The 16879-nt window shown below is 35.9% G+C and overlaps 1 protein-coding gene across 7 annotated transcripts in view; it reads right to left on the bottom strand.

The window, feature by feature from the left end:
• Positions 1–16879, bottom strand: part of PPP3CB (protein phosphatase 3 catalytic subunit beta) — a 55664-nt gene that overhangs the window by 23188 nt on the left and 15597 nt on the right. For all 7 annotated transcript variants that reach the window (XM_036026798.1, XM_028513657.2, XM_036026797.1 and 4 more), the window contains exons 2-8: positions 9611–9811; positions 8777–8901; positions 6089–6200; positions 3351–3496; positions 2942–3081; positions 2760–2837; positions 2560–2654 (exon numbers count right to left, since the gene is read on the bottom strand). In XM_036026798.1, the coding sequence (XP_035882691.1) occupies positions 2560–2654; positions 2760–2837; positions 2942–3081; positions 3351–3496; positions 6089–6200; positions 8777–8901; positions 9611–9811 (897 nt within the window). The remainder of the gene's footprint in view (positions 1–2559; positions 2655–2759; positions 2838–2941; positions 3082–3350; positions 3497–6088; positions 6201–8776; positions 8902–9610; positions 9812–16879) is intronic.

The raw sequence follows: 16879 nt of genomic DNA, 5'->3' as shown, positions 1-16879 counted from the left end.
TTATGTAGAGCATAGTCAGATCTTATTATTATTAATAAAACTTCCAGATTCTTTCTAAAATGTTTGTTTTACTTTATAATGCAATGATAAATATGCACTTTTACTAAATCCAAAATTGTGAAAACTCCATTTTTAGAGAAAACACAGAATGACAATGAACAATTTTCTAGGTTTAAAAGTTCATATAAGTTAGAGAAATTTAAGAGTCTTTTTCGTTGCAGGCAACATGAAAAGTATAGCTGAATAGTAATAAAGAAAAACAAAACAAAAACCCCAGTGTGAAACATTTATAAATGTATGAATATATTTATTTCATTTAATATGGGGAATCAAGTGAAGTACTATAAAGAAATATTTTACTTCATTTAGGGCAAAAATCCATTAAAATACCAAAAAAGTGAGAGAATATAACAGCCAAATAGGCCAAAAGATAACATACTCATCTCAATTCTAGGTATTTTTCTAATGTTTCAATATGTTGATATAACTAGTATCTTAAATTAATTGACGTAAGTTTCAGTCACTGATTTTATTATTTTTAGGAACGCTGGGTTAGATGGGCTAGATTCTAATCTAAGCTATGGTACACACTAGGTTCAAAATGCTTGGTAAATTATTTACCTAATCTGTTTCTCATTTATAAAAAGAACTAACATGTCCAACCTGCCTACCTCAGAAATTTGTTTTAAGATCAGAGAATATATTTCACATGACAGTACATAAAAGTATAAAATGTTCTGCAGATATTATAATAATTAAGTGGCTACATTTTTTTTTCATTTTAATAAAAAGTATCGAAATACAAATGTTAAATTCCAAGATTTGAGATTCTGGCTAATACAGAATCACAAGTAATATTGTTTTGTCTCTATTATGAAATTCCCATGAAATAAAAGTGTTTTAAATTAAGCCTCAGAAATTAAAGACTTGATAATAAGCTTTCAGCATTAAAAAGAGAATCTAGAAAATTGTCTTACATATAGGATGACACATTATAAACATAACATACCATGTAAGCACTCAAATTACTAACACTATATACAGACTCAGAACTACCAAGAGACATTTGATTTTGACAAGACAGATTCAATGGGTTGAGCTTCTTTTCTGAGTATTAAGAAAATTGATCCTTCTAACCTCCTGAGTCAAACTAGCAAAGGACAACAGTAAGGCAGCAGTCAACTGAGGCACTGAACACTAGCTTTGTTAATACTGACAAGGGGAAGTCACAGTTGAGAAATGAGAACACTAGTAGAAAGTAGTAGAAACTAGTAGAAAGTTAAATGTAGGACTTGATTCTGTTCTTGAGAATGTAGTCAAAACTTAAGATATGTTTCTCCTCAAAAATGAAGGCACATTTCATTAGTTTTTAAATTTATAAACCAAAATATAATTTTAAATATTTTAGCACTGGCATAACCATTCAAGTCTGCATTAATCCTAGCTTCTAATGATTAGCAACTCAGTTAACATCAAGTTTGGCTGTTTTGGTAATTAACATAGTATTAAGTTCTCGTAGCATATTCTGTATCAAAGTTATTATATAGCATGGTACTATTTGACCTCTGGCAAATGTTTTAATCTTTTAATCATCACCTCCAATCACCCAAAGAACTCTTACTCTTCTCCTCTTTTAAATTCACACCAAGACCCATATTTAATAATGACCTCATTATCTCTCTAAAGTCTGTTCTTTCTTCCTGGCACATTCACTCCAGTCTGACTCTTCAAACTATGACACAGTCAACTGAATTCTAGACACATTGAGACAGAATAGGAACTGACTTCTTAATATCCTCTCCTAAAAATGTGAACTATATAAACATACCCAAGCTCACCTCCAATGACCTTGGCACACAACTTGATTAAAATCTTTTGATATCATCTGTCAATAAGCTATGTTCAAAGTTAAATGAAACCCAATTACTATTATACATAGATCAAATTTGGAGGGGAGGAGGACGGATGGAAACCAATGGAACAGAAGGTAAAGAAAAAAGGATATAAGAAATAAAGAAGGAAGAACAGTAAAAAGAAAGGAAAGGGAAGAATGTATCCGTGAAAGGAGGTCAGAGTAAATTAATCAAAGAAGGCTCAACTACAAATTTTCATGGGGCAGTGATAAGACTGTAGAGGTAAAAGGAAATAAGAAAGGGAAAGAGAACCTAGATCAGTGAACATAAAACAAGAAACAACTATACAGTATAAACACATAAAATGGTCAAAGCAGCGGCAGTAGTTTTACGTAAACAAGAAAACATTCTCTTGCTTATAAAAGGAAAGAGTTAAGAAAGGGGAGTTGGAGAAAATCATGTTTGGTTTTGCTTGACTTTTACAAGACAGCTTTTGTGACAAGTTGTAGAATGGTTACATATGACTTAAGTTTTACATTTTGGATTTTTATTTCTTGTTCTCTCCCCTCCCTTACATCTTAGACTTTTTTTTATAAAGAGATTTGGATAGTTATAGATTCATAACAATGCCCCTATTATAATTTCAAAATTAAGTCAATTAAAATGCTAAGTTGTGCAACAATTTTTTTTATCAACAACATCTTACCTTTATTATTGTAGACATCTAAGTAATTAGGTGCCGAAAAAATTGTTATTAATGAAGGGAACCCTGTAGTTTGACTTTTTCTGTACATTCTATAGCTGCAAAACAAATAGCTTAATATGCATCGTAAAGCATCAATCATTGTTACTAAGTTTGATTTGTACATAAGGTGTTAATTTGGGTCAGGGAAACAGAATTCTTACCCTGCATCTTGAGCTTCATGAGCTCTAATAATCGATAACAAATTATTGTTTTGCAAAAATTCACACACTGCTGGGTAGCTGTAGGGGGAAAAGAGTGAATTAAGTAAAGTAATGGTTTTCCATATGAAGCATATTCTATTTTAACAACTAAAATGTGATTAATCTTGGATAGCTTTCCTTACTTATAAAAATAAGAACATCCTCGAACTGTATTGTGACTAAAATGTTCCTGTGATTTTTCATTTCCAAAATCTTCAGAAGGATCGGACCATAACAAGTCACACATTGGTCCAAATGCAGGTGGCTCTTTGAATCTATCTAACTGTGAAAGAAAGAAAAGAAACAACAAAAATAACTTGTCAAAAAGTGAGAACAGAATGGACATAGGAAAGTGATAACAACTTACAATACTACACTGAAGTATAACATACTACATTGTTTTGAATGGTTAGAGAGTATTTCCTTAAAATACCAGTATATTAATTTTTACCATACTTAATTTGGCAGTGAAGAGTAGTTTGAAGCATCTACTCTCTACCCATCAAAGTACTATATATAGGAATCAACATTGAAATTAAAATATGTACTTACTCTCCTAATATCATCAAGTGTGTGGATTTCTGGTGAAAGTCCACCATGAACACAAAGAAATTGTTGGTTTAAAAGTGCAGCAAGAGGCAGGCTATCAAAAGCTTCCATACAAGCTTCATAGACTCTTTCCGAATATTTAATTTTACCTAGAAAAAGAAGAATTAAATTGAAAGTTACATTATTACTTGATCTTACTTGACTATTAAAACAAAAGCAAGAAAACTACAGACACAGAAAACAGCCAGTGGTGACCAGAAGTGAGAGTGGGTAAGGGGTGACTATAAGAAGGCAGCAAGAGGAATTTAGTATCCTCTTTCGGTATCATGACTGTGGTGATGGGCAGCTCTACACATTTGTCATGCCTCAGAATTAAACACCATAAAGAGTGAATTTTACTGTAAATAATTTTTAAAGAGGCAAGCATCTTGCTCTAGAAAAATCAACAAAGATAAACAATGTTACTGGTCTTTTTTTAAATCCTAATCTGAAGATATGTTTATTGATTTTAGAGAGAGGGGAAAGGAGGGAAGGAGGGAGAGAGGGAAGGGTGAGGGGGGGAGAGAGAGAAAGAGAGAGAAACATCAACTGGTTGCCTCCCATACACGCCCTGGCCAGGGATGGAACTCTCAACTTAGGTATGTGCCCTGACCAAGGATGGAACTCACAACATTCTGGTGTATGAGACAATGCTCCAATCAACTGAACCACCCAGCCAGGGCTTTTATTGGTCCTATGAAGACAAAATATTTGTTCTTTTAAATTTATTTTGGGTATGTGGCAAATAGTCATATGATGCTACTAAAAATAAGTCAAATCTCTAAAAACAGCTCAACTCTGCCCTGGCTAGTGTGGCTCAGTTGTTTAGAACATCATCTGGTACACCAAAAGATTGAGGGTTTGATACATGATCAGAGAACACACCTGGGTAGTGAGTTCAATACCTGGCTGGCATGTGTATAGGAAGCAGCTGATTGACATTTCTCTCTCACATTGATGTTTCTCTCTCTCTCTAAAATCAATAAGCATATTTTTAAAAATTTAAAAACAGTTCAATTCTTCAAAGTAAGGCTACATTAAAACTATAAAGTTAAAATATTTTTAATACTTTATTTTGTTTTAAGAGTCAGTGACTACTTTGTTGATACAAGCAAGACTACTTCTATATCATAATAAAGCTCAAGGTCCATCCAATTAAAAAATATTATTCATATGCTGGAGAAGCAGAGGGATTCCTCAAGTCTACAATGCATGCTTAAAATGGGCAGTGATGGCAGAAGCCAATATAACCCAAAAACTCTATCAAATCAAACTTGTCATTTACTTTTAAGGAGATACCATATACATTCCTTTATCCCTTTATACCTTTAATTCCTGGATATCTTGTTTTTGGTAGGATTTTGGTGGGTGGTTTGTTAATTATCTAAGGGGGAAAAAACCCTTAGTTCCTATTTTCCTCTTTAATATTGTAACATTCAAATATGAGTATCTCTATATCCAGCAACCAGAGGTTCTAAACTGATAGTCTGCTAACAGACCTGTTTTCCAGCACTGTGGCTTAATAAAAATTTTAATTTGATTGCTTTTAGGTCAAGCACGCACTTTTCCAGGTTCGTCTTACATTCACTTAAGTTACCTGCCTGACTCTTGAAGTTATGGAGTTTGCCATGTCCACAACTATCCATCACTATATTCTTCTACTTGTACTGGTAGTCTCTACTAATATGATCCTTACTGGATCATGTTTTGAGTCTCAATAATTCCGAAATTACCTATTTTTAAAACTTAACTCTAACAGTTAATTATTAACTTAACAAGCACACAGCTATGAGTGAAAAACAGCCAAACACTTCTCTGTATCACATGGTTGTTTATAGCTATTTGATTATCAGTGCTATAATAATTTAAGAGAGAAATGGATACACCTTACAGGCTAAGAATTTCAATTCATTAATAGCACATTTCAAACAATTTGCAGTGATAAGAGAATGAATAATTTTGTTAAGAACCTTCATGGGCCCTGGCCGGGTGGTTCAGTTGGTTGGAGCATCATCTGTGTACCAAAAGGTTGTGGGTTTGATCCCTGCTTGGGGCATGTACGGAAGGCAATGGATTGATGTTTCTTTCTCACATCAATGTTTCTCCCTCACATCAATGTTTCTCCCTCCTAGCCCCATTATCAATAAACATATCCTTGGGTGAGTATTAAAAAAAGACCTTCATGGGAATGCCTCAATATTAGGGTACAAAAATCTCCAATGAGACAATGGTTTGGGTTTTTTTTTTTTTTTTACTTTTATTCTTCTTATTAACATTACTATATATAAGTGACTATATGTAAAACTCAAACTGTTAAGGTCCTGGCCAGTGTGGCTCAGTTGATTGGAGCATTGTCCTGTACACCAAAAAGCTAGGGGTTTGATTCCCAGTCAGAGCTGATACCTAGGTTGCAGTTTTGATCCCTAGCCGGGGTACACATGGGAGGCAACCAAACGATGTCTCTCCCTCACACAGATGTTTTTCTCTCTCAAATCAATAAATATTTAAAAAAATTTAAAACGAACTGTTCTTTAAAATGGCATTAGACACTAGAGAGTTCTTGACAATCCTCAACTCTTATACATGTTTGTAAATAAAATCTGTTCTTACATGTTATACTGTAAAATCTTCAAACTCTTACTACCCATGTCACTCTAAAAGAATACTGAGGAAGTGAAACTATTTCTGATAGCAGTACTCACATTCCTGTTTAAAGGTAAAATATTCCGTAAGGTGTCTGCATTCGTGATTGCCTCTCAGAAGAAATAATGTGCTTGGGTACAGAATCTTCAGGACCCATAAATATAAGACACACTGCAAAAGAAAATGTTTCCAGTGAATTTATCTTATATTTTTGTTTAACTTAGTTGCTTGATCTTTGTTCCTTTTTCCCTAACCCTATTACCTTATAATCTCTATTACTCATTATTATTTTTTTCTTTGTCCTTAACTAAAATAGAAGCTCATGAAACAAGGACTTTTGTCATCTTACTCCCTTCTTATTCTCTACTAGAAAAGTATCTAGCAAACAGTATAAGAGCAATAAATATTTGTTGAATGAATGAGTCAAATGATCTATTTAACTACTTTAGATTTATAGACTACTTACTATAAAAACAATTAGCAGATTGATATCCTCCTTAGGTAGATCAATAAATAATAATGTAAGAAAGTATAGCAGCTAACATTTATTAAATAATTATAATGTATAGAGCACTATAAAATTAATCCCTCTCATTTATTCCTCCAACCCTATGAAGTATATAATATTACCTCTCTTTTACAAATGAAGAAACTAAAGCAAAGAGTTTAAGTAACTTGTCCAAAATTATAAAACTTATAAGTAATGGAGATAGGATTCTGATACTTTGATCTTAAGCAGTAGGCCATGCTGCCTAATGAAGGAAATAGACATATTTTATGTTTATTTTGTAATAAACACAAGATTTTTTCTCTAAGTAGATTTAATATAAGATACGGAGTCACATTTTACTTAATTGGTTAAAAAAAAGGAAGGACCATTTCATATGGAAATAAGCTTGGTTCATATAATCATACATAAAAAGAAAATATAAGCTTTATATTTAACAAGTTAAGGTATACTGAAATGTATAACTATTCATACCTTCATTTTATTCACAGAGAAAAAAAGTAATTGAACCAGGAAAATACTTATTAAAAATACTTATTAATGGACTACTTGTCCTTATTTCGATTCTTTGCTACTTTCCTTTTTGTAACAGTAATACATATTAGGAAGTCAGCTATAAAACAGTCTAATATAAGGGCATACATGCCAACATGTTCAGTTACCAACTAAGCTTTCTAAAATTGTTTGCTGCTTTTGTCAAAGTCCCCAGTCTTTTTGTTAAGAACTATTTTCTGGTGGTTGTTTTTTTAGAAGCCACGAAGGACGGTTGAGGAGCCTGATGATGAAACTATGAACAGAAAGAAGCACTCACGATAATAAAATTTCTAAGCAAATTTCAGTGGACAGAGCACTGAACTCCTTTCCCCACCAGGTGTCCTAGCGTACTTCAAAGGAGGTAGACAAAACACTGAAGAAGGGGATATAAACAATAATAACCAGCATGGAAATTCACCAAGTAAATCTTTAATATTTACCAGGAGAGGTGGGTTAAGATAGGCTTGGAGTCAGACTGCCTGGCTGCACAGATTACTAACAATGTGACCTAGGGCAAGTTTACTTAACCTTTCCAAGCCTAGGGTTCCTCATCTCTAAACTGGATAAAATAACAGTACTTACCTCATAATGTTGTTGTGAGGATTAATCAATGTATGTTAAGTGCTTAGAATATGCAGGAACATATTAAATGCTCAACACAAATATCGATTGGTAGAGCTTTTACCTAGTAACTTTACCTCTAGGAATCTGTCCTATAGAAATAATTACACATGTATGCAAAGATGCATAAATAAATGGCTAAATGAAGCATCATTTGAAATGACAAAAAACTGCAAATACCTTCAGTGTCTAACCACAGGAATTGATTAAATGAATTGTGGTTTGTTTATTCAATGGAATACAATGCACCTGCTGAAAGTATTAAAAATGCTGTAAATTTATATTTACTGACCTGGAATACATCTCAATATATGGATGTAAGAAAAAAAGCTAGTTATAGAAAAATATAAAATAGTTTCATTTTCACTTAAGAAAATAGAATAAATATCAAATTACGTTATTTGCCTACAATATATACAACCTTGTATACCAATTTTTAAAAAAATTTTAAAGAAATTATATTAGAAAATATAAATTGTTCTATATTACCTAATTTTATTTATATAATTCAAAAAGATTAAGAAGAAAAAACACCATCTACCAGTAAGTGAAAATCAACAGGTCATTTTAATGCCTTTTAAGTTTTTAAAAACAAATGAGTAATTTGAGAATATACAAAGATTCCACATGATATACTAGCGTCTTAACAGCTACAGAAAGAGGGATAGAAGCACTAAAGTTTAAGCAATAAAAGTATTATAATGTGCTTTATTTAATTAAGAGAAAATTCAATTAATCCTTTTCCACACAGGTTAATATCTTTAGGGGTAACAGATAAATAGCACTAACTCCTTAGAGCCACTAGATAACAGGGCAGTATAGACCACTCAGCTTACTTATAATTTCCACTGGGAAATAAAATGGCAATCATATCAACAGAGTAATACAGGGATAATTAATGGAATAGTTTGAATAACAGAAGAGGAATAAATAGTGACTTTACCAGAAAATTTCAGAAAATGCAGAGGTATTAAAAAGAACCCAATACTTTAAGGAACTTTAAGGAACTTATTTACTAGGAATTAATGAAAATCATCTATGATAACACTTAAAAGCAAATCAAATGACAGTATATGATTATTACCTCTATACTAAAATAACCTCTGTCCACATAATCACCAAGAAAAAGGTATCGTGTATTAGCAGGTGATCCTCCTACTTCAAAAAGTTTCATCAGATCAAAAAATTGGCCATGGATGTCACCACACACTGAAACAAGAAGATTATTAGATATGAAAGAAAAACTCTGAAATAACAAATTTTACTTAAATTCTAATTTCTTTTAAATAAGAGATAGTATAAATTCCATCAAGAAATGTCTGAGAAGGAAGTTATCTATGAAGACTCATGATAGGGATGATGTATACCCAAGTGTTCCTATGCTTAAGATCTAGAACAAAATGTAACAAGTAATGAAACTTGTAGATGGTAACAAAATTGTCATCTAGGTTTATAAAGCTCCTCTTTCGAAAACCAAGCATGTGTGTTTTAGGATGACAAAATTATAATGGTGGCAGTGAAAACTCCAATCTAACTCAGTACTTTCTATTGACTTCTAAATAACTATCTTTGGTATCTAATATGACATTTAGGTATTTCCCTTTGAAAGCAAAGTAATTATCTGTTGAATCAAACTGAATTATGGCCAACACAACTAATGAAACCATCAAAATAGCATACTAGACTCGTCAAAATAGCATGTTAGACTAGCTTCAGGGTTCAAATTATTTTGGATCATGTTTATTCACTAAAAACAAAAAGAAACTTTAAAAAATTAACATCACTAATTTAGAAATTCAAGATGCCTACATAATATTAATTGGGAATATGATATGATTAAAGAAGAAACAGTCTTATATCTAGGCAACTAAATAATAATGTAATACAAAAACAATATCCAAAATGTACATAAATGTACCTGTAATTGGAGCCTCTACTTCTATCATGGTTTTCTCTCTCCGAAGGATGGCAGCACCCTCATTGATAATTCTAAGTGCAATTTCTTCATCTACCCGACCTTCTTTTACTAAGTGATTCTTCAGAACATCAACCCTAGGTATCCCATCCATATCAAATACTTCTTCAGATGTCAAACGATGTGTTGGAGGAAAAGGGACAGCTGCAATTGTTTTAATTAAGAAAAAATAAATCACTATATATTATATTATAATATGCTAACAAAATTAATCAGTGGATCTAGGAAATAAGAATAAAAAATAAGCTGGTTTTTGTTTCATCTTCATTTATTGGATGGACATGTTATCTTTTAAAAAGACTTTTTTTAAAAAATGAGTAATCAAATTATACTTCTTTTTGTTTATCTGTATATAGCATTTTCTTTGTTGAGAATTACTAGAGGAATGAATTGTCTCATAAAACTAAAAGTTCTTTCAGGATAACTAAAGCTTTTTTCTTTAAGCCAAAACATCTTTTAGGGAGAACTCACAACATATCATACATTTTTCACCTTACAAATAATATAACTCAATACCACATAAGCCTGCATAGAAAGAGAGCCCAAATATAAGACAAGCCACCATGTTCATAATAAGAATTATCAAAAACAATGTTTTCTGGCCCTGGCTGGTATGGTTCAGTGGATTGAGCACCGACCTGCAAACCAAAGGGGCGCTGGTTTGATTCCCAGTCAGGGACACATAACTGGGTTGTTTTAGGTTTGTGGAATGCTGCCCGCTAAGCCACAATAGTCAGGGCAAAAGGTCTACTTTCAAAGGTATCTAGCACAATTTGATGTCATATACCTAGCAAAAATTACCATATACCTGTTAAATTTATTTGATTCCTTTTTTACTGAATCCAACAAGTGACCTCTTTATGCATTTAAAAATCACTGAAGTTGTTTTAGGCTCTTTACCAAACACTACTTTCTTTTTCAAAATAAAGAGGGAAAGAGTAATTTACAGTAAGAGTCTATATAAAGACATAAACTTAAGGCAGTTAGTTTCCTCTTTTCTGAAATAAGTTTTTTTAGGCAACTCATTTTATATTCAGGCATACAGTACAATATATAGTTTTTGTTTATTTATTTGTTTGTTTAGAGAGAGGGGAAGGGGAGAGAAAAACATCAATGTGTGATTGCCTCTTGAGTGCCCCCTCCTGGGGACCTGGCCCACAACCCAGGCATGTGCCCTGACTGGGAATTAATCCAGCAACCCTTTGGTTCACGGGCCAGCACTCAGTCCACTGAGCCACACCAGCCAGGGCTTTTTTTTTATATATTTTATTGATTATGCTATTACAGTTGTCCCACTACCCGCCTTCAGTTCATGCCCATGTGTCATAAATTCTTTAGCTTCTCCATTTCCCATACTATCCTTGCCCTCCCCGTCTATTTTCTACCTACCATCTCTGCTACTTATTCTCCGTTCCTTTTTCCCCTCTCTCCTCCTCCCACTCCTCTGTTGATAACCCTCCACATTATCTCCATTTCTGTTGTTCTGTTCCTATTCTAGTTGTTTGCTTAGTTTCTTTTTGTTTTAGGTGTGGTTGTTAATAATTGTGAGTTTATTGTTATTTTATTGTTGATATTTTTGATCTTCTTTTTCTTAGATAAGTCCCTTTAACATTTCATAAAATAAGGGTTTGGTGATGATGAACTCCTTTAGTTTGACCTTATCTGGGAAGCACTTTATCTGCCCTTCCCTTCTAAATGAAAGCTTTGCTGGATAGAGCAATCTGGGATGTAGGTCCTTGCCTTTCATGACTTGGAATACTTCTTTCTAGCCCCTTCTTGCCTGCAAGGTCTCTTTTGAGAAATCAGCTGACAGTCTGATGGGAACTCCTTTGTAGGTGACTGTCTCCTTGTCTCTTGCTGCTTCTAGGATTCTCTCCTTCATTTTTACCTTGGCTAATGTAATTATGATGTGTCTTGGTGTGTTCCTCCTTGGGTCCCACTTCTTTGGGACTCTTTGAGCTTCCTGGACTTCTTGGGAGTCTATTTCCTTTGCCAGTTGGGGAAGTTCTCCTTTATTATTTGTTCAAATAACTTTTCCACTTGTTGCTCTTCCTCTTCTCCTTCTGGTACCCCTATAATTCGGATGTTGGAACGTTTCAAGATGTCCTGGAGATTCCTAAGCCTCTCCTCATTTTTTTGAATTCTTATTCCTTCATTCTTTTCTGATTGTATGTTGTTTTCTTCCTTCTGGTCCACTCCATTGATGTGAGACCCAGCTTTCTTTCCATCACTGTTGGTTCCCCCTGGTTTTCTTCATTTCACTTATTGCAGCCTTCATTTTTTCATCTAATTTGCGACCAAAGTCAACCAATTCTGTGAGCATCCTGATCACCAGTGTTTCGAACTGTGCATCTGATAGGTTGGCTATCTCTCAGTCACTTAAAAGTATTGGTTCTGGAGCTTTCATTTGTTCTTCTGTTTAAGCCATCTTTTTGGGGGGGGCGGTGGGTCACACCTGTTACATATGAGGGGCAGAGCCTTAGGTGTTCACCAGGGCGGGTCAACCCCGTTTCTGGGTTGTGACACTATATGTGGGGGCAGGGTCCAAGAGGGACAATGGTGCTTGCTCCGCTCTCCGTTGGACTTCAGTCCCTTCCGGCGTTTCCCCCAAGCAAACTGGGCCTTTCTGGTGCTAATTCCTGTGTGGGTGGGCTTGTGTGCCCCGTGGGTTTTTCCAACAACCCCTCCTGTGAAGCTGGGAGTCTCTCCCTGCGCCTCAACCACCCACAGGTGTTTCCAATCACTGCCCCAAGACTCTATTTCCCAGCACTGGGACTGGGACAGCCTGGTTAGCCAGCCGCCTTGTGCGCAGTGCCTTGCTGGGTCTGCTCATTGCCACCCCTTGGCTGGGGTCTGCCAGCCACTGCTTGCACACCCAGGGCCCGCCTGCTGCGGTCTTGAGCTCCCGGGATGCCTTATGCCGGCCCCAACACTCTTTGTTCCTCGACCCTTCTCCACCTGGATGCCCGACTCTGCCCCTCCTACAGGTCTGGATGAACATGTCTATTTTAACTCCTTGGTTGTCCGACTTCCATACAGTTCAATTTTCTGTCAGTTCTGGTTGTTATTCCGTTTCTAAATTGTTGTGGTCCCTACTTGGTTGTGCGAGGAGGCACAGTGTGTCTACCTATGCCTCCATCTTGGCCGGAAGTCAATATATAGTATTTTCTTGATGTTTCTGGGTCACCATCGTGATTAGTAATTATTATATAGAAGACTGGAATTGTATAGAAACAATAGCTTCTTCACATTTCATACCTTAAAGCAACTAAAAACAGGGGGCTGGGTTAGAATTGTATCTATTACCTAAGGAAGTATAAATAAGCACATTCTCATACAAGGGGAAAAATTAGAAAGAACTCAATCCTTTAAAAGTGCATATGACAAGAGATCCAACATGGTGGAGGAGTAAGTGGAAGCTACACTAACCTCTTTCCAGGACCAAACTGGAATTAAAACGAAATTGTACAGAAATCATCCTAAATAACCAACTGAACAGTAGCTGCAGAGAAGCTTTATAACCACAGACAGATGGAAAAAACCACTTCACCACAATCTCACTGGTAGGGTGTGCAGAGGAGGCACAAAACGACTGGGTGGGCCACACGGGTGGCAGCTGTATTTCCAGAGGACTATTTCAGCAGCTGGAGGGCTCCCCTTGAGAAGTATGGGGTCTAAACTCCAAGCCAGGCACCCCAGCCTATAGCACCAGAACCAGAGAACCCAGATAATATCCAGCTGTGAAAAGCAGCAAGGTTTCTGGCTGCCAGGGAGATGGCTGGAGACTCAGAAAGCCTCTTAAGGGGCCAATGCTCAAAATTTCATTTGTAGCCACTTACTTTGGGCTCCAGCAGAGGGAGGGCAGAGTGCACTAGAGACACTTGAGGAGAGTCTGGGGTTGGTGGTTCTAGGGAAAGAATGAAGGAACAGCCACCAAGATCCCTGTGCTGAGTTATTCCCCATACTGCAGGAGGCATCTTTCTCAGGCAGAGCACTCCCCTCCAAGTGTATCAGCCTGAGGGGAAGCAATAGGCCCACCCTGTGGAGTTTAAGCAGGGCTGCTGATTACAGTTGAGACCATAACACCAATTAGTTTAACACCTAAGGCAGATCTCTGGGAGCTCTATGAGACTTCAGCTGACTCTCATCAGGGCCCTGTGCTAATAAAAGGCAGCTTTGATGTGCAGCCTGTTCCTTCTGCACACAAACAGGCTCAGCTGAGGGAGTCCCACTCTGCTCAAAGTTCCAAATAGGTTGACTAGGGCTAGTCAAAAGCAGTGTCTAACAAAGGCCTACACCAGAGACTTTGCAGATCTACCCAATACATAGGAACAAATACAAAGAAGCAGCCAAAAATGGGAAGACAAAGAAACAGACCCCAAATAAAAGAAAAAGTGAATTCTCAAGAAGAGCTAGATGAAATGGAGGCAAACAATTTACCAGATAGAGTTTAGAGTAATGATTACAAGGATACTGAACAGCATGAAAAAAAGATACAGAAACCATTAAAAAAGGACCAGTCAGAAATAAAGCATGTAAGATCTGAAATAAGTAATACACTGGAAGGAATAAACAGTAGGTGAAATGAAGCAGAGGATCACATCAGTGATTCAGAAGACAATGTAGAAAAAAAAAAAAAACACCCAGGCAGAGCAGCAAGAAGAAAAAAGAAATTAAAAAAATTAAGAAGAGCTTAAGAAACATTTTGGGCAATGTGAAGCATAACAACATCCGCATCATGGGAACACCAGAAGGAGATGAGACTGAGCAAGGGATCGAGAACCTATTTGAAGAAATAATGACTGAAAACTTCCTTAATCTGGTGAAGGAAAAAGTCACACAAGTCCAGGAACCTCAGAGAATCCCAAACAGGTTGTATCCAAAGAGGCCTACACTGAGACACATCATAATTAAAATGATAAAGGACAAGGAAAGAATCCTAAAAGCCGCAAGAGAAAAGCCAGGTAGTAACCTATAAGGGAGCAACAATTAGACAGTCATCTGATTTCTCAATAGAAACATTTCAGGCCAGAAAGGAGTGAAATATTCAAAGTAATAAAAAGCAAGGACCTACAACCAAGACTACTTTACCAAGCAAGGTTATCATTTAAAATTGAAGGAGAAATAAGGAGCTTCACAGACAAGAAAAAGCTAAAGGAGTTTGTTAACCACAAACCAGTACTGCAACAAAAGTTAAAGGGCTTGCTTTAAGAAGCAGCAGCCCCGGCTAGTGTAGCTTAGTGGACTGAGTGCAGGCTGCAAACCAAGGGGTCACGGGTTTGATTCCCAGTCAGGGCACATGCCTGGGTTGTGGGCGAGGTCCTCAGTGTGGGGGCACACAAGAGGCAACTACACGTTGATGTTTCTCTCCCTCTCTTTCTCCTTTCCTTCCCTGTCTCTAAGAATGAATAAGTAAATAAAAATCTTAAAAAAACAAACAAGCAGAGGAAAATAGTCTAACAATAAAATGGCACTAAATATGTATCTATCAATAATCATCTTAATTGTAAATGGCTAAAATGCTCCAATCAAAACACACAGTGTGGCTGAATGAATAAGAAAACAAGATCCATATCTATGCTGCCTCAAAGAGATCCATCTCAGATCAAAGATACACAGACTAACAGTAAAGAGATGGGCCCTACCTGGTGTAGCTCAGTGGATTGAGGGCGAGCTTGTGAGCCAAAGGGTTGCCAATTCAATTCCCAGTCAGGGCACATGCCTGGGTTGCAGGCTATGTCTCCAGTAGGGGGTGTGCAAGAGGCAACCACACATTGATGTTTCACTCCCCTGCTTTCTACCTCTCTTCCCCTCTCTCTAAAAATAAATAAAAATAGTCTTTAAATAAATAAAAGTAAAGAGATGGAAAAAGGTATCTCATGCAAATGGAAAAGAGAAAAAGCTGGAGTAGCAGCACTTATATCTGACAAAATAGACTTTAAAACCAAGGCTATAGTTAGAGACAAAGGATGACAATATATAATGATAAAGGGAATAATCCAACAAGAGCATATAACCCTAGTACATATTTATGCACTGAATATAGATGCACCTAAATTTGTGAAGCAAATCTTGAAGGACATACAGGGAGAGTGTGACTGAAATACAGTAACCGTTGGGAATTTTAATATCCCACTGACTTCAATGAATAGATCTTCCAGACAGAAAATCAACAAGGCAGTGGCCTTAAACAACACACTAGATCAAATGGATTTAATTGATAACTTGACGGTATTTCACCCCAAAGCAACAGAATATACATATTTTTCTTTTTTTTTAAATATATTTGACAACACCCTCCCTGATGAATGTCTTATTTATTTATTTATGAGAGAGAGAGAGAGAAAGAGAGAGAAACATCAATGTGGGGTTGCTGGGGGTCATGGCCTGCAACCCAGGCATGTACCCTGACTGGGAATCGAACCTGCGACACTTTGGTTCACAGCCCGCGCTCAATCCACTGAGCTACACCAGCCAGGGCAGAATATACGTATTTTTCAAAGTACACATAGAACATTTCCTAGGACAGACTACATGTTAGGTCACAAAACAAGTCTCAATAAATTTGAGAAGTTTGAAATCATATCAAGCATCTTCTCTGAACACAATGCTACGAAACTAGAAATCAATCACAAGAACACTGAAAACCACACAAAGGCATGGAAGCTAAAAATATGTTGTTAAACAATGAATGGGCCAACAATAAGACCAAGGAAGAAATCAAAAGATACCTCGAAACAAATGAAAATGAGAACACAATAATCCAAAATCTAGGACACAGGGAAAGCAATCCTAACAGGAAAATAAATTCATAGCATTACAGGCCTATCTCAAAAAACAAGAAAAGACTCAAATAAACAATCTAACTTTACACTTAAAGGAACCTGATCAAGTCCAGAAGGAAATAATCAAGCCAGAGCACAAATAAACAGAGTAGAGTACAAGAAAAATGGTACAAAAAAAATCAATGAATCCAAGAGCTGGTTCTTTGAAAAGATAAGCAAGACTGGCAAACCTTTTACTAGACTCATCAAGAAAAAAAAGAGAGAGGACCCAAATAAATAAAATCAGAAATGAAAGAGGAGAAATAACAACTAACACCAAAGAAATATTAAGGACTGTAAGAAAATATTATGAACAATTATATGCCAACAAACTGGACAACCTGGACAAAATGGACAAATTCCTAGAAACATAATCTTCCAAAAATAA

The sequence above is a fragment of the Phyllostomus discolor genome, chromosome 5, assembly GCF_004126475.2.
Source record: "Phyllostomus discolor isolate MPI-MPIP mPhyDis1 chromosome 5, mPhyDis1.pri.v3, whole genome shotgun sequence".
NCBI lineage: Eukaryota > Metazoa > Chordata > Mammalia > Chiroptera > Phyllostomidae > Phyllostomus > Phyllostomus discolor.
This window is presented reverse-complemented; position numbering and strand designations above follow the sequence as displayed.